The sequence below is a fragment of the Coenobita brevimanus genome, chromosome 96 (genome assembly GCF_032717465.1).
Source record: "Coenobita brevimanus isolate Jiangsu-jjx chromosome 96, ASM3271746v2, whole genome shotgun sequence".
Taxonomy (NCBI): Eukaryota; Metazoa; Arthropoda; class Malacostraca; order Decapoda; family Coenobitidae; genus Coenobita; species Coenobita brevimanus.
Window position 1 is genome coordinate 17,229,451 of NC_137049.1, and position 25,461 is coordinate 17,254,911.

The 25,461-nt window shown below is 45.1% G+C and overlaps 2 protein-coding genes across 2 annotated transcripts in view; one reads left to right on the forward strand and one right to left on the reverse strand.

The window, feature by feature from the left end:
• The first annotated feature begins 13,466 nt into the window (after nucleotides 1–13,466).
• Nucleotides 13,467–14,931, forward strand: LOC145413472 (uncharacterized). The gene is made up of 2 exons (XM_080283170.1): nucleotides 13,467–14,294; nucleotides 14,371–14,931. The coding sequence occupies exons 1-2, from the start codon at nucleotides 13,467–13,469 to the stop codon at nucleotides 14,929–14,931; spliced, it is 1,389 nt and encodes a 462-aa protein (XP_080139296.1).
• A 6,865-nt stretch (nucleotides 14,932–21,796) lies between these two features.
• The window catches only part of LOC145413473 (uncharacterized), a 364,910-nt gene continuing 361,245 nt past the window's right edge, over nucleotides 21,797–25,461 (reverse strand). The window contains exon 9 of the mRNA XM_080283171.1: nucleotides 21,797–23,921. Coding sequence (XP_080139297.1) covers nucleotides 22,612–23,921 — 1,310 coding nt within the window. The 3' untranslated portion in view covers nucleotides 21,797–22,611. The remainder of the gene's footprint in view (nucleotides 23,922–25,461) is intronic.

A 25,461-nucleotide genomic window follows, 5' to 3' on the forward strand; every position in this document is an offset into this window, starting at 1 on the left:
TATTTAAATTTTTCAGAATACAGGTATATCCTGGTTTAACAATGTAACTGGTTAGGTAAAACCCCATCGTTAGGCGGTGTAAGGTATTTGGGGTACTTTTAACATGCAAAGTAATGGGAAGCGTTTATCAGCCTCGGGTTTCCCCCCAGACCAAGTCCAAAACCCACCCAAATGAGCCCAAAAACAAGTTTAAAGGCAATCTAAATGGCCTAACAGCTGTAAAGGAACCTAACCTAAGCCTGACAGCTGTAAATAACTCATTGAAACCAAGAAATAAAATCTGAAAATCATGAAATATGTCTGTAAAAAATCAAGCTTAGTAAACTGTACCCCAAAATGACAAATGTTCACCCCACCTATGGCTAAAACACATTAATCTAAGTCTAAAAACAGTTTACAAATCAACATAAACACAATTTTAGCCTAAAATATCATCAAAATCTTTTTAAAAAATCAAAACCCATTGTTAAACCGGGGTCTGGCCATCATTAGGTGGGGTATAGTGGTATTTCTACCCGCATCGCTAAGCCAGAGTATCGCATCTAGGGGTATCGTATATCGATGTATTACTGTATAGTAATCCCTCGATCATCCGTCACAATAGAGCCAAAAGCATGGTCGGATATGGGCAATGTCCGGATACGGAACAATATCCTCTACTGTACCCATACCCACACCCAATCTACATGTACAGTACCCCTCCAAATTTTGTCAGTGTCCTGCAGTTTTTTGGCTCTTTTAGACATCAAAATCAGTAGAAAGGCAGCTTACACTCCTAATGGACCCAGGATCAAATCCCAATTGGGGCAAGGAACAATTTAAGGATCTGAATTTTCATAAATGAAGACTTTACTGATCTATCAGAAGACTTGCCAACATGTTGCAAAAATACCCCCACTAATACCAGTACACAAGTCCTGTATGAGACAGCCCTAGCATGTACAGTATTCAATGTAGATGGTGGGTGTTAGTGCCAAAATGGTGACATGGGGAGGTGTGTAAAAGGACTACTGGGCCTTGGGATAGACCCTGAAGCCTTTGCCCAGAGTCAGACACATTAAAAAAAAAAAAAAAATCAAAATGCACATTGCAATATGCAATACAATCCTAACCATTATGAAAACAATGCTAAAAAAAAAAAAAGCAACCAATATGCACAGCACCCCCTCCTACGTTTGGCAGTGTTCTGCAGTCTTTCAGCTCTACTTAGACATCAAAACACACATTGGAATATGCAATATAATCCTAAACACTAAGAAAACAATGAATAAACAACAACAATGACAACAACAAAACTACCAATATGCACTGTACCCCTCCTAATTTTGGTAGTGTTCTCCAGTCTCTCAGCAGCATTTAGACATAAAACACACATGGGAATATCCAGTGTAATGCTAAACACTAAGAAAATAATGCATAAACAACAAAAATCCACAAATATCCCACTTACAACGTACAGTACCCCTCCTAATTTTGGCAGTGTTCTCCAGTCTTTCAGCTGTATTTAGACACCAAAACACACATGGGAATATCCAATGTAATGCCAGACACTAAGAAAGCAATGCATAAACAACAAAAGTTTAAAAAAATATATATATATATGAAGATGACGGTTGCAGTATTTTTAACCTTCTCGAGAATAAAAAAGTTTCTGAGACAGCAAGAGTGATGGCTGACTCCATGGCACAAGAAAACATTTTTTTCAATTTCAATATACCCCTCAGCAATTGGTTATTTTGGTACAAATTGCATACAGTACTGTACCACCATCTTTGCTGGTGTTTATACTATAAGTTAATAAAACCACACAAAACTAATGAGTGAAAGTACAAAAAAGTAGTGAGAATAAACTTTTTGGAGTAAAAAATACCTTCAAATAACTTCCCAACATCCTAGTGCAAAATTTTGCCTGCACCGAGCAAGAGCTAAGCTTATGTCTAGATGCAGATTTTCATGAGCTTTCTCGTGGTGCTTTCAGAATTTTGATACAACCAACAGTATTCTAAGAAATTGCAAAAAACTAAAAAACTCACGCAGGGATGGTGGGCGATGCATGGGTGGGAGAGGACTAAGGGTGAGGGAGGGAGATAAGCCTGGTGGTGGAGAGCACAGGGAGGGATGGAGTAGGGATGGGGGGGGGGGAGAAGCGAAGGATGCCAGGGGACTTTCACCATTCGGTGAGGAGGTGGAAGAGCGCTTTTGTTCTACTGGTGAGTAAGGCTCTGTGTTACTCCTCTGAAGCCAGTAAGTTCCCAATGATCCGGACGGCCAGAGGCCTTTCACTATTCGTTAAGGACCCATACAGCCATTTTAGCTCAGCTTGCTGGTTACTCTCTGTTTTCCTCATGCACTGCTGGAATATTACCAGTAATGGCCTGGAGATTTCGACCATTTGATAAGGATCTGTACAGCCATTCTTGCTCAGCTTGTGGGTTACGCTCTATCTTCCTCAGGCGTTGGCTGGTGTGTTACCCGTGATCGGGGTGGCTGGGGGATTTCGACCATTCAGTAGGGAGCCGGATAGCCATTTTAGCTCAGCTTGTGGGTTACAGTCCATTACCCGCGCATGGACTGAGAGGCCAGTGAGCCACCCAACGGACTTTTTTGACTCTGCAGGCCAGCCGGCCACTGAAACCAAAGCTTTCATTGCCGGTTACGGACAAATAAATTTGAATATAGGTATAACAGAGCCAAGGCCTAATGAACGGATACGGAGCATGGTAGAATACGGACCATCTGGATAAGTGAGGGATTACTGTACTGTACTCTATGTTCTATAAAAGATGAATAATGTTAATGGCATGAAAACCAATTGTCAGGATTTTTTGTGAACTTCCTCTAGATTACCTCTTTTGAGAATCCAGAACTAGTTGGCCATCAGTGTTACACTCCAGTTTCCTTAATGTCAGTGTTCCACTGTTGCAATGTCCTAATGGACTCTTTCTCCTTGTGCTTCACTGTATGCACCACAATTCTCAGGAAAGTTGTCCAAATGAGCATCAAGGAAGTGCATCTTTACACTCATTCTACTTTCCCAGGTTCCTCAAATTAACCATGAGATCTTGAACAGCTGTCTTGAAGTCATCAGACCATCTGTTTCCAAAACAGTCTGGACAATGCTTCTGAATGACTCCCATGCCTTTCTTCCCAGTTCATTGAAGGATTCTTCAATGCCTCTAGCCTTCATCTGTTTCCAAATCTAAGGTTCCACAAAGATTCCAGCCTTCAGTTTTGCATCAATGACTCATGGAAATTTGGATTCAAGAAACCTGAATGCTTTACTCTCCATGTTCAGTGCTTTGATGAAGTTCTTTGTTAATCATCTCTATATGAGGTGGTGGTATGAGTGCATTCCTAGGATTCACCAGATGAACAGCCTTTTCATTCTTTGAACCCGAAGCTAATTCTTTCCTTTCTGGCCAGGTCTTCTTTGTGTAGTGCTGATCATCAGCTCTGCTGCCCCAAAACCAGAGGAGGCATGGATACTTTGTGTATCTACCTTGGTGGCCAAGTAAAAATGCTACCAACTTCAGATCACCACATACAAGCCAGTTATGATAGGCATATTTTAAGGCTGATATCAGTGTTTTCATGACATCAATGGTGGTAGGTGGTAGCAACAATCATCCACTCACTTGATGTTGTGTTACCTACTTCTTCTTTTACCTTTATCATTCTTTTTTTGTCTGCCCTCCCTACTTCCTGATTCTCCCATCTTTTCTGTAATTTTTTAATACTCTTCTATCTTCTTCAGGTGGCTTTACACTGAGTAACAAGCCCAATGGTTTCCTGTAAGCCAAGAAATCATTTACAATGCTGGGCAGTAACTACATAACAAACCCATATGTGATCTCTACATGACAACAAGTAGGTTAGCGAAGGGTTAGTACCCCTCGCTGTAAAAACAACTAACTCAAAGACAAACAGCCACCCTTTACATGACAGTGGTATCTGGCTATAGATATACAGATAGACAGAAAGATATTTTTCCAATATTTGTATACTATGAATGGTGATCGATGGAATATCTCATATTCACTGTATGCTGATGACCCTGTGCTACTTGCAGATACCAGACAAGAGCTTGGTAGACTAGTGCAGAGTTTTGTAGATGTCTGTGAGTGTTGTGCCTTGAGACTGAATGTAGAAAAGAGTAAAGTGATTGTTACTGAGAAAGAAGGTGACTCCCAGTGTGATGTTACCATGAATGGAGAGAGATTGAAATTGGTGAGGGAGTTCAGATACCTAGGTACAATGATAGAAAAGAGGAAAATGTGCAAAAGAAGTGGAAAGTAGAGTGACACAAGGAAGGAAAGCAGCTGGTGCTATGAAGGCCTTGATAAGAAACAGAGGCTTGAATGTTGCAGCTGCACAAGGCTTACATGAAGGAGTGTTAAGTGTCAACCTTAACATACGGATGTGAGACTATAATGTGGCATGAAGATGAAAAGTCATGAGTAAGAACAGTGGAGACGGGACTGCTGAGGAATATATGTGGAGTACAGAGAGTAGACAGGATATGGAATAATGTGATATGTGAAAGATGCGGACTGAGGAAGTCTTCTTCCTCTTCTCCTCCTTATTTATTTATTTTTTTTTTTTTCAAGGCTCCAACATGCTTGCATGCATCGGCCTTGGTCACCTAATAGCGATTCTCCATGCTGCTCAATCTCTGGCAACTTCCCTATTCAGTTCCTTATCTCTGAAGTCACACTCAATGACCTTGACCTCGTCCCAGGACTTTTTCGGTCTACCTCTCGCAACACTACCCCTAACACGAACACTTCTTACTTGCTGCATCCAATTACCATCCTCTATCCTCTCCACATGCCCAGATCATCTCAATGTACCTCTCCTCATCAGAACACCAATACACTCCAGTCCCATCCTACCCCTCAACTCTTCCATTGTAAACCTTGTGCCCCCAGGCCTCACACTCAGGGACAGTGTACATCCACCTAATCATGGTCATTTCTGTACATTTGAGCCTGTGAATATCCTCTTCCTTTACTGCCCAAATCTCACTACCTACAGCATTACACTCCTAACACATACTGCATACATAGATCCCTTAGCATGGAGGGAGAGCCCTCTCAATGTCAGAAGAGGCAACAGCTCCCTGAACTTTTTCCAACCACTCCTCACTCCAGCCACAAAGCTAGCTCCAGCCCCACCTCTAGCACATACCATGTCTCCCAAATAACAAAACTCTTCCACACATTCAAGAGACTCACCAGTTAATTCAATCTTTTCAAGCCTGACAATCTCCACCTGCACTCCGATACACTGCACACACGAAATCAGCATCATCTCGCAGTCTACTTCTAATGCCACAACATCTCTTATGCACCTACTTATCACAGACCCTGCACAAGATGAAAAAATCACTTCCAATGCACTTGTGGCAAATGGCACATGGCCACTCTCCCTCTTCTTTGACGGTACTGACACCAGCCCTAGATACCATCACTTTTGTTTTATCTGCATTTACTCTTAAGCCCTTGTGCCCCATACCATGTCTCCACTTCATAAATCTTTCCTCTGCCTCCTTTTCATTCTCTGCAACGAATACCAAACCATCAGCATAAAACATCTCTCTCAGGAGTCCATTTCTGAAGTCACGTGCTTCAAGTGCCATGATGAACAACATGGGGCTCAAAACTGACCCCTGGTGCTCACCAACATTTATGGAAAATGCATCACTCAAATCTCCAGTCAAACTCCTCATTCACCAGCTAGCTGTAATGCTCTCTCCATGCATCTTTAATATCCCCACTGTTCATCGCTACCCTTCCTTCATCATTCTTCACACACTGCTCATCTATGATATCCCTATTCTCCCTCTCAGTACACTCTTCAATTCTGGTGTCTGTGGACACCAGAATTGGAGAGAGTGTACTGAGATGGTTCGGGCATGTGGAGAGAATGGATGACAATAGAGGGGCGAAAAAGGTATATCTGAGCGAATTTGAAGGAGAGACGAGGCAAGGTAGATCAAAAAGAAGGTGGAGGGATATGGTGGATCAGTGTGTAAGGAAGAGAGGTATGGAAGTTGGTGAGGCTAAGGGACTGACAAGACACCAAGCTGGATGGATGAATTTTGTGCAGAGAAGCACATAACTAGGGATTTGGCACCTTTTTTCAACATGAGTGTTCAGATTGACTCTGTCAGACAGGCACAGTATATGTGAAACTACAGAACGTGGTGAGATTTTTTTTTTTTCCCTAACTGATGGAGAATGTATATGAGCGAGGTGGAGGGAAGGAGAGGGAGGGGGAGGCCAAGGATGAGATGGTGGGATGGAGTGGAGAAGTATATGACAGACAGGGGAGTGAGCTGGAAGCAGGGCAGTAAAATGGCGGAGGACAGGGCGACATGGAGGCGATTTGTTTGTGGCCACCCCTTACAGGATTAAGGCGTCTGGCAATAGATAGGTAGATAGAACTGGTGGACCAATGATTTCGAGAACTTGAATGATGAGTGAATGGAAGTGTGGCCCACTGAACTAGGCAAACTTTGGCTGTCTGGATGTTGCCACACCTCACCCTGTCCTAAGGTGGGAAAGGAGGTCTGGAAGATGATGATGAATGATGATGATGTGCACTATGAGCAACAGGAATGGGTGTAACCTCACTGTCACTATGTAGAGGAACTGCCTTGAGGTTTCTGTTGGAAGAGTCAATAAAAAGTCTTCAGTCTTCAAGGTATATATGGCATTTCCATTTGCTCAAGTGTTACTGCAAAAGACCATAGATTTTTGTTTCTCAAACAATGGTGTAACCTTTTTTTTTATAATACTGATACCACACAAATGTTGTACTGCTTTTGAAATATAACAGAAGAAACACAATGTTAACAATATAAATTGAGAATGAAACAGAAAAAAATGGTATCACCATAGCTGTGGCAAACAGAAACTCCTTGTCATATATATGTATCCTGATGTGATTCATTTAAAGCAATTCTGAACCATTATACAGTGAGTCCTTGATATACGAAAGGGATAGGGACCAAAAAAAACTTTAGTAATTCAAAATTTTGTATATCGGAACAATTTTCCCCACTGAAATACACATATAAATGGGGGGATGTGTCCTAGGACCCCCTCGGACCCCCACTCTTGTACATCTCCATTTTCTTCGTCACAGTTCCAATGGTGGAAAAAGCAAGGCCTAAAGCACGCCCAATCTCTGAGACTCCCTGCCCCTCCTCATGGGGTCTTATAATTTCCAAATTCCTTTTCAGAATTACAGTACGGTGCTACTGCTGCTTTGCAGCGGGCTCCCCCAATGCTGGAGATGATGCAGGGCACTTGGGAGGCATGGCGAAACAATACGAAAAGGTGAAGGGCTGCAATAATATCTTCACGTACAGTGAGGCTGTGAGGAGAGGAGGGACGTGAACTCAACCGAGAAGCGCTCAAAAATTTGTTTACCAGAGAGCGGTTAGCTCGTTTTCTCTTGGCAAGCGAGTGAGGCGCTATGCACCGTGCCCATTTTGAATTTTTCATACAGTATTCCATTAACCCCTTTGTTGTTGCCGGCCTTGAACAACACTTCACTGTTTCAGTGTGAATGAAGTTGAGTTAGGGCATTATAAAAAACTGCGAACAATTACGGGAAGGGAACGAAGGTCACTGGTGTGTGTACATTACCCTACTCTACCATCCCATCAGTCAGGCGTTCTCTCCACTCCACGCCAATGTTTACGTGCTTATGTTACATGCGCCCTAATTTCAGCAAGAGAACATAATTTACCACTCTCAAAATAGTCAGAAAAATATAGAAGACAAACTAGAGGAATATAAACTGAATTGGTATGGTCTTTAGGCTGTATCCTTACACGAAAGATTATGGGTTTTACAATTTTAAGAGACGATATGGAATAAAAGTATTGGAAAAATTTACCAAAGTATTTGCTAATCAGAAAAAAAATACTGTTTTGTCCCACATGTTCTTGTACGTTAGCATTCAGTTCCATAGTCTTATTCAGTATCACTCTTCCCAATATATTTCGGACCGACTAAGCACAGTTATTTCTGCTCCTTGGAGTTAGTGTACTGTACATTTACTGCTCATTCTTTTGTTATGTGTATGAGTGAGAGAGGACTGATACAAACAATTATGGCTATCATAGCTTCTGGCCCTGAACAGCGCCTTACTATACTGGTGTCAGTGACGCTGAGTTAGGGTGAGCTAAAAAAAAAAAAAAAAACTGCAAGCAATTATGGGAAGGGAATGAAGGTCACTGGTGTGTTTACATGACCCTACTCTACCACCTCAAGCAGTCTGGCGTTCACAGTTCACTTCGTCCCAGATGTTTTCGGCCGATGTATACATGCTGATGTAACACGCATCCTAATTTTATTAATTCTTACATGAATCATAACAATTCACAGGATGGGTTTAGGGGAAAAAATAATAATAATAATAATAAAAAAAAAAAAGCCAGGTGTGCCAGACGAGTCTTTTCACATATGTAAGAAAAAAAATTGATTTTAGAACTTTGAAAAAATGGTCCCAACGCCGACCACGGGAGCACGCAAATATCTGAACCCACAGCCACTAAGGGGGCTAAACATACGTTTTACTTTAAGCAGTAAAAGCTCCTTACCAAATCAGTTCTTCCTGATAGTCTGTTATATTTTTCAGATTATTTCTGGGTTAGTAAATACTGTACAGTAAACGTTTCTTATTAAATCTGTTTCTCCGTCATTTTTAGCTGTTCTGGTGTGAAAACTCTTGCTTATTTCGTTAACATAATGGTGGAAAGGACTGTTCTTCCCTAAGTGTTTAACTAAACCTGGCCTAACCGAGATTATCTGTACCTAATAATTTTAACCTAACCTAACTTCCAGTTGGGAAATTGGGAAACGATATCCACCTTTAAGCACGCTGAGTTTCTTCCACTGCGCTGGAAACGATTGTAGGGGAAAGTGACGATAATAACTGGGTGGAAATTTTTCATCAAGAAAAAGTAATTTGCCAAACTGAAAGTTGTCAGAAAATTACAGAAACAAGCTGGAGGATTATGCATTGAATTGATAAGTCTTTCTGCTGTTTCAAGTGTACAGTGAAAGACACAAGTATCTTCCCAAAGTCTGACGAATATAGTGTGGAAAAATTGAACCATTTGAAACACGCACTAGTAGAAACAGGGTTTTCATTGTATTTAGCCTGGTGTAAATTTTCTTCAGACTGAACTGAGAAGATAGTTGTGTCTTTCATTGTACATTTACCGGTAAATAAATCAGTCTAACTACTGTATTTCCAATTTCCTCTCAAGAGTGACAGTACGATGCTGTTTCTTCTTTGCACCTGGTTCCCCGGATGCTGGAGATGATGCAGGGCGCTGGGGAGGCAAGGTGAAAGTACGAAAAGGTGAAGAACAGCGTAACTTACAGCAAAGCTAAGAGAGATTCTGGGTGAGAAAGCCGTAGCGTACGGACGTTTCGGAGACCGGTGTCCGGAGTGACGTTGCTCTTACATCTTACCATAGAGCGTGTTATACGGGGTGGAGTGTTTAGTACCTCTTGTGTGGAGGAGAGGTACGTGTGTGTGTGTGTAGTGGTGAGAAATGGAAGGGGAGAGTGGAGGAGCAGATATGGACACCGGCTGGCAGGGCGGAAAAAGACCCCACCATATGTCAACCTCGGGTGAGGAAAAGTCTTCGGGATCGACTGAGAAGGCCAGGAAAACGTTGCCACAGTCCAAGCCCGTCACTCAAGCTCCAGCGGAAGGTGTGGCAGTGCAGACAAGGGTGACTTACATAGTGCGGACCCAGGACCGATCCAGAGTGTTTTGTCACCCACAGAGGGTGACAGATGCCCTCAATGAATCTCCTTTTGCCAAATACATTGTGGAGGGATACACCAAGCCACTGGGGGATGGATCGTGCCTATCCTTTGCAATCTTTTCAGCTAACTTGACCAAGCTCGAACAACAGCCTGAGGAAATGGTGAATTTGGGACCTTGGGCTGTGGTGTGCAGGCGCGCCAGTTATGAACCCGGAGGTGCTGTAAAAGTGGGCAAGATTGGGCCGATTTCCCCAGAACTGGACATCTCAGTTATAGCAGAGAGGCTGCGCCCCGCAGACAACCATGCCTCTCAACTCTTGGAGGTTACCAGGATTCCAGTTCGCTTTCCGGCCCCCAGTGCTTCCAGCCAGTCACAATGGGTAAGACTCGTCTATCGTGGCCCCCTTCCCTCCAGGGTCTTCTTCGGGTACTTGTCGTTCCCGGTTGGTGAGTACACCCGTCCCATATTACGCTGCCATAATTGCCATCTGTTTGGTCATACCCGACTTACTTGTAGAAATAAGGTTAGGTGCTCCATGTGTAGTGGCTACCACCCCTTTAGGGCAGGATCAGAGGACAGCCAGAAATGCACCAGAGACCCTAGGTGTTTTATTTGTGGGAGTGATGAACACAGGGTGGTGTCCAAGGTCTGCCCCATCTACAGGAAGGCCAGCGATATATACATGACCATGAGGAAGGCAGGTGCCAGCTCTGCGGAGATCAACAAGTGCCTTCGTGAACTACACACTGTGTCCCGTAGCACCCTGACTCCCAGTGGGCCAGGTCGACTGACACCTTCCCAGGCCCCCCGCAGTGCCCTCGTTCAGCAAGGTAAGAGTTATGCTAACTGTGTATCCTCAAACCGCTATGCAGTCCTTGCTGATGATGTTCAGGAGGAGGACCTAGGATTGACTGATGTATTGGGAGTCTCCACCCACCCCGCATCAGGAGCAGAGGTCATTATCCATGCAGACACCACTGTGAATAAGGCACCATCACGCCCCCACACTGCTTTTCACAACCGTCACCGCACTGCCAGCCCTCAAGCCCAGGGGGTGCCTCCACAGGATCCGGATATGGCTGCCATTGGGAATGATGGTACCTCCCAACAGTGTTCCTCTGGCCCCACCCCTGCCCTGCCTTTGTTGGGCCGACGGAGACTTCGCCCTACCCATCCAGGACATCAACGAAATTCAGAGCCTCTGTCTTCCATTGATGAGGGTCCAGGTTCTGGGAACTCTTTTATAACACTTCTCACCGAGGCACTGGCATTACACCAACAGGGGAAGTCCTTCATAGAAATCTGTTCCCTCCTTTGGCCGCGGCTATTGTCCCTGATATTATCATGGGGCGTACAGGTAGCTTAAGAATCCTGCTGTGGAATTCTCATTCACTTGTCCACAAGTCACAGGATTTTAAAATTTTAGTGGCTGAAAGGGAACCAAATGTGGTGGGGGTGTGTGACCTGGCTACAACCCCGCATCCGCCTCACCCTGGGGGGTTTTATAGTCTATAGGTCAGACCGCCCTCAGGGGAGGGGTGGGGGCCTATTACTGGCTGTTCGGGAGACCTCCCAGAGTGTGAGTTTGCCTCTTACCCAATATCCCAGTGGCCTGATGGAAGTCTTGGCAGTAAGGGTGGCTCTTAGATCTAGATGGGCGTCAGTGCTGTTGTGTTACAACCCATGTCAGGATGTGTCCCGGGAGGAATTAGTACATTACTTTCATCAGCTGCCGGCCCTCCTTCATCATGGGGGATTTTAACGCCCATCATCACCTCTGGGATCCTTCACTAACCATCAATAATGTATCGGGATCGTCTCTTTTTCAGGCACTCTTAGACTCCCCACGCATCGGTCTTCTCACACCTCCTGGCCTGTACACCCGATATGACCCCCATTCCGGACGACCATCAGTCTTGGACCTCTGCCTTGGAGATCCAGTGTTCCAGTGTCCAGCTGTAGAGGTGGGTCCCTATATGGGCAGCGATCATCTACCAGTCTTCTATGATTATCCGGGCCTTTCCCCGTTGCAGTCAGGAGACTGTCGCCCAAGATGGAAGCTGGTGGGAGACAAATGGGACACATTCCAGAAGGAACTGGCTTCCTGTTTTCCAGGCAGCTGGGGCTCCCCTCCACTGTCGGCTAAGGATTTTGCACATCTCCTGGTTGAGGTGGGAGGCAGAGTCTTTCAGCGTTCAACTCGCCGTTGTGTACACCGAGCAGGAGCCCCATGGTGGTCAGTCGAATGTGCGGATGCAGTCAGGGCCCGTCATCAAGCCTGGCACAAGTGGAGCCGCAACCCTTGCCTAGAACTGGGGCGCAAGTACCATCAAATTAATGCCATCTGCTCCAGAACCATCAAGTTGGCAAAACGGCAAGCCTGGACCTCCTTCTGTGCCAGCCTTTCCTTCTCCACCTCCACAGCCCGCACTTGGAGATTCTTACGGACTATGTCAGGACGCCCTACCACCCACGCTTATCCACTCCGCAGGGATGGTCTGTGCCTGCTTGATGACCTGTCCAAGGCCGACTATCTGGCGTCATTCTTCGACACCCAGTTTGGCCATCCATCTGCTTTGCCCTCTTCCACGGTGTACGAGGAGGTAATACAACGAAGCATTTCTTCCCCTGCAACTGCTGGTCTAGACAATCTTTTCACTGCCTCAGAACTTGTCTCCGCCTTGCCTGCCCTTCGGACCGGCAGGGCGGCGGGCCCAGACTCGGTGACCAATGAATTCCTCCAGCGACTGACACCCAACCTGCAGGATTGCCTCCTTCACATTTATAATCGCAGCTGGAGCCAGGGGATATTCCCGGTGGAATGGAAGACCTTAATGTTGCTGCCTTTCCTCAAGCCAGGCAAGGACCCGACCAAGCCGTCTTCGTACAGGCCCATCGCCCTTCTCTCGTGTGTAGGGAAACTGCTGGAGAGGATGGTGGCTTGTCGCCTGTCATGGTGGCTAGAATCTAGATCCCTTCTTAAAGAGGAACAATGTGGTTTTCGCCCATGCCGGGGCACCTTGGACATACTCTGCCAGCTGGAATACCTGATCCACGACACGTACCAAAAGGGGCTATATATGCTGGCCCTTTTCGTGGACATCAAGGGGGCCTTTGACTCATCGCCACATACTGGCATCCTGTATAAGCTCTCCCGCCTTGGGGTCTCTGGTTCAGTGTTGGCGTGGTTTGTCAACTATCTTGATGGCAGGAGTTATGTCATATCTGTTGGTGGGGCCATTTCCTCTCCTCGTCCCATCCGTAGAGGGGTGCCCCAAGGCTCAGTTCTCAGCCCCCTGCTTTTCAATGTTTTGATGTCAGACCTGCCCAACCATCTGGACGTCTCCACATTGGTTTATGCAGATGATGTGACTATCATTAGCAGGGACACCACCATGGAAGGTGCACAGAGGAGACTTCAGGCGGCTGTCTCAACTCTAGAGGACTGGGTTCACCAATGGGATCTGGAGATCGGGGTGTCAAAGTGTGCCGTGATGGCCTTCACCTTGCGTCGCATGCCATCTCAGCCGGTGGTCAGGATAGGCACTGAATCTCCTCCTGTAGTCCGTACTCACACCTTCTTGGGACTTCATCTGGATGGGCCAGTCCTTATGTGAGGTCACCACATAGAATACCTCCGAACATCCTGTGCCAAGAGGCTAGACGTCATGAAGAGTGTAGCAGGGTCTAAATGGGGTGCCAACCGTGACCTGCTTTTAGGCTACTACCGTGCTGCCATCTTGGGAAAGATCAACTACGGGTGCTCAGTTTATGGTTCTGCATCCTCCACTCAGTTGCGAAAACTTGATCCGATACAAAACGCCGCCCTACGCATTGCCCTGGGCGCATTTTGTTCTTCCCCCGTGCTGTCCTTGCAGGCGGAGAGTGGTGTCCCTCCTCTACATGTCACCAGGTCGAAGCTCGTTTGCCGCCGCTACCAGGCCATACAACACTCCTCCCGCCACCACCCTCTACCAGTGCTCTTCGAGGAGGCGGGTGTCATTTTGTCACATCCTGCTTGGCCTGTGAGGTCCCACCAGCCACTCTTGATCAGGGCTCTCTGGGCGTACAGGTCCCTCTCGCTGCCACCACCACTCCGTCAGCCCCTCCCCTCAGTGCCCCCAACACCGCCTTGGAGGGACCTCTCATCTCTAGTATCATTCTGCCTGTCAGAGTCTTTTGACAAATCTCAAGATGGACATTTAGCACCAGCATTGTACAGAGAGCTGTCGGACACGGTGTATGCAGGATACCTTGAAGTATTTACTGACGGTTCACACACCACAACACCCGCAGCATCTGCTGCGGCAATATACTTAGTGGACCTTTCTCTCTGCCAAACATGGCGCTTGGCTGCACTTCATGATAGTGTCACGTTGGAACTTTTTGCCCTCTTCAAGGCCTTGGCCTTCATCAAGGCACATCTCCAACCCCAGAAGGTGGTCATTTATAGACTGTCTGGCAGCATTGCACCTTATTGTGTCCCCCAAGGCACAGTCAGCGAGACATCTCTATGAGATCCAGACCCTGCTGAGTCAACTTCTCCAGGAGAATTGAGTACTTCGCCTACAGTGGATACCATCTCATGTGGGCATCAGGGGCAACGAGATAGTTGACAGGGCTGCAAGGCTGGCTTTGACCTCAGCAGCAGTGGAGACTCTTCCACTTCAAGAGGCAACTTGTAGCAGGCTTCTGACGGTTGCTAGTGGAAAGGCCTGGGACTCAGAATTGGCAGCAGAACTCCCCTCCTCCACCCTAGGGGCTTACCGCACAGACTCCTCTTGTCACCCTTGGGCCCGTTCCACTGCTCGTGCCTTGGATGTGGCACTCAACAGACTGCGCATTGGACACGTTGGTCTGGCGTCCCATCTCCACCGCTTACGCCTGGTGCCGGACCCTTACTGCCAGTGGTGCAGAGATCAAGAGGAAACAATTGCCCACTTTCTTTTGCACTGTCCAAGATTTCACTCCATGCGCACAGAATTGAGGGATCGTCTGTCTGTCTTAGGTGTACGAGACTTCACTCTGCCAGTACTCCTTGGAGGTGTGGGTCCGAACAGTCCCCTAAGGTATCCAGTCATTCGTTTGGTGTGTGTCTTCTTAAGGAAGTCCAGGCAACTGCATCGCATCTAGGCAAGACATCTGCTCCATAAGCCACCGGAAGGGCTCCTCCGACCCCCTCGGAAATGAAAGCCCTAACTCAACACCAAGAACCAAGAACCAAAACTGAGAGGAGAGGACAGACATGACTCGACTGGGAAGCGCACAAAAATGTGTTTATCAGAAAGGGGTTAGTTCATTTTCTCGCCGCAAGCGAACGCGGCGCTGTGCACCATGCCCATTTTGAATTTTTCGTATCTCCTCTCGTATCGTTTTTCATACCATCGAGACAGATACAGTAATCACTCCAATATCCGGATCAATAGAGCCATCGGTAGGTTCGGATATTGGTTTTGTCCGGATATTGGGCCCCAGCTTATGGACTTGTACTTACGGACCCTAACACAGAGAAACACCTATACAACTCCCTCCGGACATGCATAGCACCTATTTAACACCCAAATCACACCAATAAGGCACATAAATGACTGAAATAAATGCAATAGACACATAAAATGTGGGTTTAGAAGTATGTTCATACATTAATAAACATTCTGGTACTTATGGACTCTAACCGAACCTAACCTAACCGAACCTAACCGAACTCTGAAAAACCCATTCCTACTGCACATGCATGAGGTAAGTTTAGTATGGAAAGAAGTACAGTATGACACTTTCTGGTAAGTATAGTATGGGAAAAAATACAATATGAAACATTCTGGTAAATATAGTATGGAAAATAGTACAACATGAAACATTTTGGCTACTTACAGCAAGTCCCTGGCCACCTCGATGAATAACCGCCTCCTCTCGGACTCTGACAGTAAGAACGATTTCCTGAAGCACTTGCACTACACTCTTCCTGAAGTCTTGCACTGAACTTAGTCACTAACACACAGAAGTCCGTTCTTTTCACAGTGTTCACTTTAGTCCAAATAATGTTCCATTAAATTTAAGTGTTGCACATTAACTTTTCCCAAGTTTTTTTAAGTTTCCAAAGCCAAAACAAAGAAGGTTAGTTACGTTAAATTTCTTTTCTACTTAGTCTTTTCTCCCAACTTGAAAACCTTAACACAACACACCGTTTTTTTCACTGCACAACACTCAAAATTCCCGTGTGGTCTAGTGGAGAAGTTCTTGCTGTTTATTCACTGTCAGAGAACGAGATTATCACTGGCAGGCGTCCAAGGGGTGCATCGGTGGGTAGTGGTGATGGCGTACCGACTACAGAAGACTCTGAAGACAGCCGCAAACTCACGTCGAGCGGTGACTCCACTGTAGCTGATGTGCTGGGCTGTGGCTCGGAGCATGAGGGCCTGTCTTGGGGAGGCAACGGAGTGGAACCAGGGCTTGGCACAGCGGGGGTCACGGGCCTGAAAAAACTGTCAATCGTTGACTGACGCAAGGACCGACGATTCTGGCGATTGATGATGCTCTGCCGGAAAGCACGCACTTCCTCCACGAGTCCCAAGGGCCCCATCTCCCTGTCGCAGTCCGGGTGTTCCAGGTAGTCTAGGACGAACTCTAGATGTTCCCGGAGTGCGCTCAGCTTGGGGATGGCTGGAGTAGTGTCCTGCTGGGCGGAGTCTGCATCATCATCGCCTTCGTCGTCGGAATCTTCAAGTTCGGGACTGACACCAGCAACCGAAGACGCGATCTCGATATCAGACAACGTCTGATACCCAGAGATCGCCCTCGTCGTCGTCCAACCACTCACGAACATCGTCCACATCAACATCGTCGCCGTGCGTGCGCTGGCCGTGCATGGAAGTCATCCACGTCAAACCCTAGGAAATCGTACTCCACATCTGTTCCGAGAAGCAGACGAGACCAACCATTTTCAAGAGTTTTCACAGGGACTTCCTTCCATGCACTAGCCCCAGTTGTACAGCGCAGACTTGATGTTGTAGCGGCGAAAGGTTTCCAAAGTCCGCTTGCCTCGAGTGTCACGTCCTTCCCTGCGCTCGTCCTCGTCCTCGAGAACCACCATCACCTCGTCCAGGAACTTCCGACGGTACAGGCGCTTTGTTGCCACGATCACTCCTTGGTCCATTGGTTGAATGAGAGCAGTCGTATTAGGTGGCAGAAACATGCACCTAATACGGCCATTCTCAGCAACCAAGTCCTTGTCGCACGGGTGGGCAGGTGCATTGTCGAGGAGAAGGAGAGCCTTTACCTGGTCGCGAGGAATTCCCAGTGTCTTCGTCTGGTAATGTATGACCTCCTTGGCGAAGTGATGGTGAAACCAGTCTTTGAAAATCACAGCTGTGAACCATGCTTTCAAAGAATGGTACCATACGACAGGAAGGACATCCATCACCCCACGAAGGCACCGAGGCTGCTTTGCACGGCCAACAATAACGGGCTTAAGCCGGTGCATGCCGTTAGCATTGGCACAACACAAAGCAGATATCCGTTCCTTAGAAAGCTTGCGGCCAGGTACACGCTTCTCCGTCTCATCGGCGAGAGTGTTCGTTCGAGCGATAGAATAGGCCAGTTTCGTCAGCGTTATAGACTTGACCGAGAGTGAGGCCCTCCCTGTCGATCAAGCCTTTCACCTTGTGCGAAACTCGTCCACTCCATCCTCGTTAGCGTCCAATGCTTCGCCATGTGCTTTACGGTTAGTAAGGCCATGTCGCAACTTGAACGCGAAGAGCCAACCCTCGGATGCCTTGAAGTCTAGGGCGTCGTGAAGCCTTGCAAACTTCTCAGCAGCAGCCTTCAGCTCCGTTCCACGTACCATCACACCAGCTGCACGTTGCTGTCGATACCAAATCAACGTGGAGCGGTCGATCTCTGCATACTTGGGAGTAAACATAACCTTCCTCTCCACGTTGCGTTTGCTTCTCGACGAGAAGTCAGCCGTGTACTGCATGAGCTTGTCTCGGGAACGCTTGATATCAAACAAAGTCGACCGGGCCAGGTTGAACTCGCGGAGAATGCGAGAGGAAGACCAACCCGCATCAACCTTCTCCAATATCTCCCGTTTCTTCTCCAGAGTCAACACCACTCTCTTCCTTTTCTCAGGAGGCGGGGCCATCATCACACACACTAAGAGTAGGGCAGAGAGCAGCAGGAGGCCTTGCAGCAAGTACGGCACCACCACAAAAGCGAGCACGTGGGCAGCCATGACGAAGAGCGCAGGTCCAGTCGCGGTGAGAGACAGGCGGGAAGTGGGGAGGATGCAGCGGCGCTCTATCGGACGTCGGAGGAATGACGAACCAAAACAATGCTCTCACGCGGCGCGCGCGGCAAGTTCAAATTACGGACGGCAAAAAATCGGTTTTTTTTCCAATTTTTTTTGGATTTTCGGACCATTTTGGGAATGTTTGATCCCAGGACGATAAGGTTCGGTTAGTGGGGATGTTCGGTTATTGGGCGTCCGGATATTAGAGTGATTACTGTACTTTCATATTGTGGAATTCGTCCTAAATTTATCGCTTTCGTACCATCGGAAATTCGTATTTCGAGTTTTTGTATTTCAAGGACTCACTGTATAATATTTACTGTTAAAAAGTATAGTGGATTGTAAGAAAAAATCATGCAAACCAGTGTTATCTGTGGTATGGTGAAAAAAAAACAAATGAAAAATACTCATATCTCATGCCAGGTTAATATCCAGCATCCCTCTTCCCACATCTGCCATGCTGTGGTAGCTTTGCCACCATACAATCAGGTACTGGTTGCACTGCCAGTACCCAGTCAATCAATAATACTGTAGACCCCCACTCTATCCAACTAGTTGGGGGGAAGCCTGATTTGAAAAGCCCAAAAGTTCAATAAATCCAAAGGTCACCCACTCAGGTAGGAAGTCAAAAACACGATTTAAAATAAATGACTACAATATCATATTCTAGAATTGTAAATGAAAACTATACTCAGTTTACAATATTTCATCCCATAATTTCGTCCTTTTACTGCTTATTTCACATCCTCGTCATAGTATTTCTTCATGACTAGTACAGTACTGTAAGCCTTCTATAATTCGGATTAACTGGGGGGAACCCTATGTCGAATTATCCAAAAATCCAAATTACTGGAGCTCATGCTTGCCCCTATCCCCAAATCACACCCTCGCTCACTAAAACATGGCTTTTTTACAAAAACTTGGAACACTACAGTATATTAGTACTTTATACTCAAAGAGTGCACAATACAATAACAGTGTCAAACCTTGATAATGAAGTTTTGCAACACAGTAGTAGAGTACAGTACACTTAACTTTACCGAAGATACTGTCCAGTTCTTAAAAATTACATTTATTAGTACACTTATCACTACAAAAACTGTTCATGTCCACTTATCACTGGAACCCTTTCTGGACTTGTCTCGCTTAATTCGATTTTCTATCCGAATTAACAATTTTTGTCTGGTGGTCAAAAAAGATCCAAATTATTCGGGTTCAAATTAGAGAAAGTTTACTGTATTACTATAATCTGTTCTTATGACTCAGCAGTCACAATGGGGAGAGGGAAATTTCAGGCCAAGTTCGTGGAAAAAGAGTAGGAAAACCCATGTATAGTACACTGTACCTGCATTGATAGCTGTACACTGCTTCCACTGCCACTCATCTTGGCTGTACACTAGCGTGAGCTTTCATTCATCAGCACACATGGCAAAGATGACATCTGGAGTCCTCAATCACCTCAAACTTCTCTGCAATGGAAAGATTCTTCCTCTTGGCTTTTTCAGAAGAGGCGATGGGAGATTCTTTACTAGAAGCCAATCTTCACAATGGAAAACACTTGGCAAAGTTGAGATGCAAGATGTGAATGCAAAAGTCTGAACATAACAAAAAATGCAACAAGACTGAGGCCAGTTGTGTTGTAAAGTGCGTCCACAGACTCTGGTCTCACTCAATCCTGACAGATGCAGCTTCAATTTGACGGTTCAAAAGGATTAAATTAAAAGGAGTGGTTGGGATTTGTTGCTCATGAAATGTTCTTAGGGTCTGAGCAAATGATTATTCTTGCCTTAAATGTCTGGGGTGAGTATTCTACACCCAGGCTTTTACACTCCTGATGAGGCAATATTGGGTTGGATGATGGATGGATGGCTTTATAGTGTATGAGAAGTTTAAAATATGGTATTTATGCCTTAATTTAATTCTTGCTATATTGTGGCAGTCACCTTTTTATGTTGTCAGGATCAGATACTGAAACCAGTTAACCAATTCCTTTCCTTAACACATTCATTCCCAGTCATATGCGATGAGAATACGCAGAATCAACCTGTATCATTTATAAATGTTCCAAATCACATGCGTTAGCCTTATTTACCTAATGGTGGCTTGAGGCTTCTCTCTCTCTGGCAGCCTCCCTATTCAGCCCCTTAAACCCTGAGGTCACACTGTTACCTCGATCCAGGTTTTTTTTGGTCTGCCTTTTACAACCTTAACCCCTGTTCACTCTTCTCACTTTCACTCCCAGCTGTCATCCTCTATCCTCCCCACATGCCCAAACCATCTCAATCTACCCCTCCTCTTCACAGTACCAATACACTCAAAGTCTCATCCCTCCTCTCAACTCTACAATCATAAACCTAGCTCTCCCAGGCCCTGCATTCAAAGATGCACTACACATCCATTTAATCATTGTCACTTCTATATGTTTGAGCCTATGAATATTCTCTTCCTTTACTGGCCAAGTCTCACTATTGTACAAGATTACACTTCAAACACATGCTGCATGCAAAGATCCCTTAGCACGGAGGGAAAGCCCTCTCAATGTCAGGAGAAGCAACAGCTCCCTGAACTTCCCCCAATCACTCCTTGCCCTAGCTCCACCTCCAGTACTTAACATGTCCCTCAAATAACAAAACTCTTCCACACTCTCAAGAGACTCACCAGCAAGATCAATCCTTTCATGCCTGACAATCTCTACATGCTCTCTCTGGCACACCATACACACAAAATAAGCATTACTGCACAGTCTACCTTTAATACCACTACATCTCTTATGCACCCACTTATCACAAACACTGCACAAGATGGAGTTACTTCCCACACTCGTGGCAAATCACATATGGCCACGTTCCCTCTGCTTTGACAGTACTGCCACCAATCCTAGATATCATCACTTTTGTTTTATCTGCACTTTTTCTCAAACCTTTCTATCCCATTCTGTCTCTCCACTTCCTAAATCTTTCCTTCCTCCTTTATATTCTCTGCACTCAACACCAAGTCACCTCCATTGTATTCTCTGCTCAACACCAAGTCATCAGAATACAACATATCCCGTGGGAGTCCATTTCCGAAGTCACATGAGAGAGCTTCAAGCACCACAACAAACAGTAAGGGGCTGAACAGAAAAAGCAAAATGACACTTTGAATACTGAATCTGTTTATTATATTACATTTTGTACAGCAGTTTATAACTGATGGATTGCTGTTGTTGTGGCCTAGGCTCATCATCTGGACATGACACAAGCGTGTTGCGGGCTGAAACCACTCTTCTGCAGTCCACCATCCTCCTTCATGGGAAAGGGAGGGAGTTGTAGGAAGTTTGTACAGCTGGCCTGCTGTTTATTTCAGGGTCGTAGCACAAACACATCCCTCAAGCTCTGACTGACAGATTACAAGAGGCATATGATGGACTATGATGATGCTAGAAAATAATGACAACATCATATTTCTGGTCAGTTTGATGTCAAAGAAAGTTTGTACGAGGTTTCAAACAAAAAAGACCAGGAGAGACATTCTTCTTCCATTAATAACGTTCACAGCAATTTTCTATGTTTGATAATCTTACAAGTACTACATGGAACAAATTATTATGGTACTTTACATACATGTACATACATACATACAGCATCTAATCACATAAGCATTTAAAAAAAAAAAAAAAAAAAAAAAAAAAAAAAAAAAAATCCAATGGGTATCTGGAATGGGTATCTGGAAATAAGGAATGGCTGAACCTCAACTTTTTCTTAAGATAGTATGACACTTTTGAAAATTATTATTATACTCCATTAAGGACAACAATAGCAATGACTGCAACCTTTTAAGTCTATCTTTGAGCTATCTTGAGTTTTGTGGTGAAAAACTGTGTATTAAGAAAGTTCAATATTAGAGGTATGTACCATGAGCATAGGCTCTGAGTACCCTCTTTTCTCTGATACAGTTTGTAATACTGTTGCAAAAGGTTGAACATAAAAGCTGAGTGACTCTTAATTTTGTATAAATCTTCACTTACAAGTACTGTGGAAATTTATGCTTTCCAACTGTTTGTTGTTGTACTTGGAAGGTCATTAACCCTCCAATAACCCATTTTGTCACTTTCACAACAAGCAGGGACCACACAGGTTTGGTTATATGTTTACCACCCAATGTACACTCACCTAATGGTGGCCTTTTTTTTGAGTGGATGATAAACAGATAAATGTGAAGTGAAGAAATTTTGTGTTGCTATGAATGTGCTATAAAGCAGTCAGAGATGTACCTTGAGATGATCTGGCCAAGTGGAGAGAGAGGAGAAAGAGAGATTGACAAGCAGAGTGTATGAGAGTGAGATGAATGAGGGGAGAGGGTAAACGAGGATGAGACAGAGGGATGGGACAGTTAGGTTTATGTACGAGAAGGATGAGTTGGAGAGAGATCATCCTGATTGCAAATGACAGAGTTACAGGGAGGCAATTATTGTGACCACTCCTTCCAGGATTAAGGCATCTGGCTCCAGACTGACAGAGAGATGGACAGATAGGTGTTTACGAAATTTAGTTGTGGCTGCACTCTAGATGGGTGACATATGCATCCATGGAGAGGAACTGATCACAGAGTGGACACTGGACCTCTAACTGGGCCAAACTGCATGAGTCATCCACAATGTGACCAGACAAACTTGCCACACCAGAATCAAACTCCAACATGGTTGAGAACTGTTCCTCCAGACCAGCCTTGCCCTGCTGTAATGGAGGAGGAGGGTTGCAACTTGATGGCAAATTTGAGGTCAGCTGCACGGCTGAGTCATTCTGGGCGCTTATTTTTTCTGCTACAGATGCAAGTGGTGGTTGAGTTTGGTTTCTAGAAATATGGCAATGAGATTCTTTCACATCACCTTCTACAGCGCCTTCTTTGGATACCACGGTGATTTGTGAAACACCCTCTAGACTTGTGACTGGCATGGAAGTACTACCTGAGTCTTCACTCCCTACTAGCCTATTCTCAGTCTCATTAACCTCAACTTGACTGTCAACAAGAGCATGCTGGTTGCAGAGACCAATGTAAGAGTTGTCCTCAGTTTTCAATAACAAGAGTGAATTATCATTATTATCACAGTTGTGAACTGCACACTTACCAACATTGCATATAAAAATAAGAGAATCTTGCTTGTCTAGGGATGTTTTTTCACATTCACTTAATGAGTCATTATGTGTAAATAGCCTCAGTAATTCTAGTTTATTGTTCTGAATACAACTAATTCCTTCTATGGGTGTATTTTCTTTGGGTGAAACTTGAGGCAGATTCCCAGCAGAAAATGACGGACAACTAGATGAAACTTGTATTGACTCGGTATCTGGTGATAAATGGATACCTTCTGTGACTGCTTGTTCAACTGAAGGTAATTCATGGTGTTGGCCATCAGAGTTACTGGAACCACCTGACATGAGGCAGACAAAATTTAATGCTGTTAATCCTTCAGTCCCTGTCATTCCTTTCTTTAACACATCCACACCACCACCCCCTGTCACAACTACATCTTCCTCACTGGAAACACAGCCACTAGTACTGCAGTTCAGTATCTGAGGGAGCACTGTGTCATAACCAGTTACTTCCTTGTTGCTGTCTGTAGTTTCTCCAGTTGCTGCTTTAAAACTCTTTCTAGTTTTTGGCAATTTCCCTCTGTACATCATTTTTGTTTGCAATGAAACTTCATTTTTCATAGCTGTACCAACATTTGTGTTTGCAGATGCTGAATGGTCTGTACTCTGAACTGCAGATGATAAACATTTTTTTCTGTGTGCATAGTAAGTGTTCCTGTACGCTGTAGCATAGCCACACTTAACACACTTATATGGCTTTTCACCTGTAAAGAGAACAAGTACCAATTACTGCAAAACAATAATGCATTACTAAGGCATAACACCAAACTACATAACAGAAAATTCAATGCATTTCTGGACACAAGTAACGTGCAAACTGCAAATAAGTGACTGTCATACTTTCAGTACATCTTTGTTAGAAATTTCAATAGGAAACTTTTACTCCTTTTGCCAAAGAAATTTTTAAAACTTTTGGAGAAAATTTAACACATCCCTGCTGAACAGTTCTTCCTAAACAGTGAGTTGTGCAAAGCTGTTTTACATAAGATGAAAAGAAATTATTGGTGCCAAGTCTATATCACTATACCCTGTAACCACTTCATTTTTCCTTTTGACACTATCAGTGGCTCCAAGTGGAAAGAGCGGAAACTTCAATTCGCAAGTACAGTACACATTTTTTTGCCTGCCATGGAAATAACTAATCAATTGTTCCCGGCTGAGAAAAATCCATCTACAGATGAAACCATGGGGGGGGGGGGAGTCCTGTTGAAAATAAGCGGGTACTATATACAGTGCTGGTACGTGGGGGTGCTCACCATCCACTCACTTGATGTAGTGCTGCTCTCGGGTAACTGCCCTTTCCTCTCATCCTTCCTTCTTTCCTTCCTTCCTCATCTGCCTTTCTTTCATTCTTTCCTCTTCCTTCTGTCTATGGGAGACTCTACACTAAGTGACAAGCCAAATGGTTTCCTGTACACCAGGAAACCATTCACTATGCTTGGTGGTAACCATATAACCAAATTATGGCACCTGGTGGTTTAGTCAATAATTAAGGCACTCCAACTGGATTCAGCTTGTGTGGGTTTATATCCAAGAGGTAGCTGGGGTTTATTGCTCGCATACTGCCACTCAGGGATGTGTGAGGCTGGTCACTCTCATCTTAAATGTCAAGACCAACTTGCCTAGCCCCGGTGTTTGTAACCATTTGTAATAATATGTAGTGTGTATCGTATGTAAGTAGTTGTAAGTAGGATCCAAGTAGGGCGCCACTGAGCGCTTGCCGTCGCTTGCTGTCTGGCTTGATTCAAACTTTGCTGAACCACGAGTTTTGTGGCCGCACCACCGCCTAACCGATGAGTCAGGCAGTGAGTAACGGTCTGGGGTTGGACACGGGTGGTGTCCACGGCTGCTGTGTGAAGATATAAGGCGGTGCTTAATATATTATCAGAAAACTACTCCAGGACTTTGAATTCATCTACAACTGGCATCAAGGGGCATTAACAAACCTTAACACAGGGCTCTTACACTCTACATGGGACAACATAGGATTGGACAATGATGATGATATATACAGTAGCAAAAGCAATGACCAGTGCTAAACCCAAATCTTCCAGAGGTAACTGTAAATGGAGAGCTGGAAGAGTACAAGACTATGTGATGGTGAGACCAATGCCTCTGCAATGGGACCCTGAAAGAAGAGGCAGAGGGAGTAAGGCAGGGAGGGAGGCTTCTGCTTAGCCTGGGAGTACAGTGTCCAAAGGAAAGTACTGTACAGTGTCCAAAGGTTCATTATAACTTACTCGT

Coding starts and splice junctions, on each gene's coding strand:
- LOC145413472 (XM_080283170.1), top strand. CDS start 13,467: ATGAAGAGTGTAGCAGGGTCTAAATGGGGTGCCAACCGTGACCTGCTT. Junction 14,295..14,370: donor ATTGTGTCCCCCAAGGCACA/GTCAGCGAGACA, acceptor CTTCGCCTACAG/TGGATACCATCTCATGTGGG.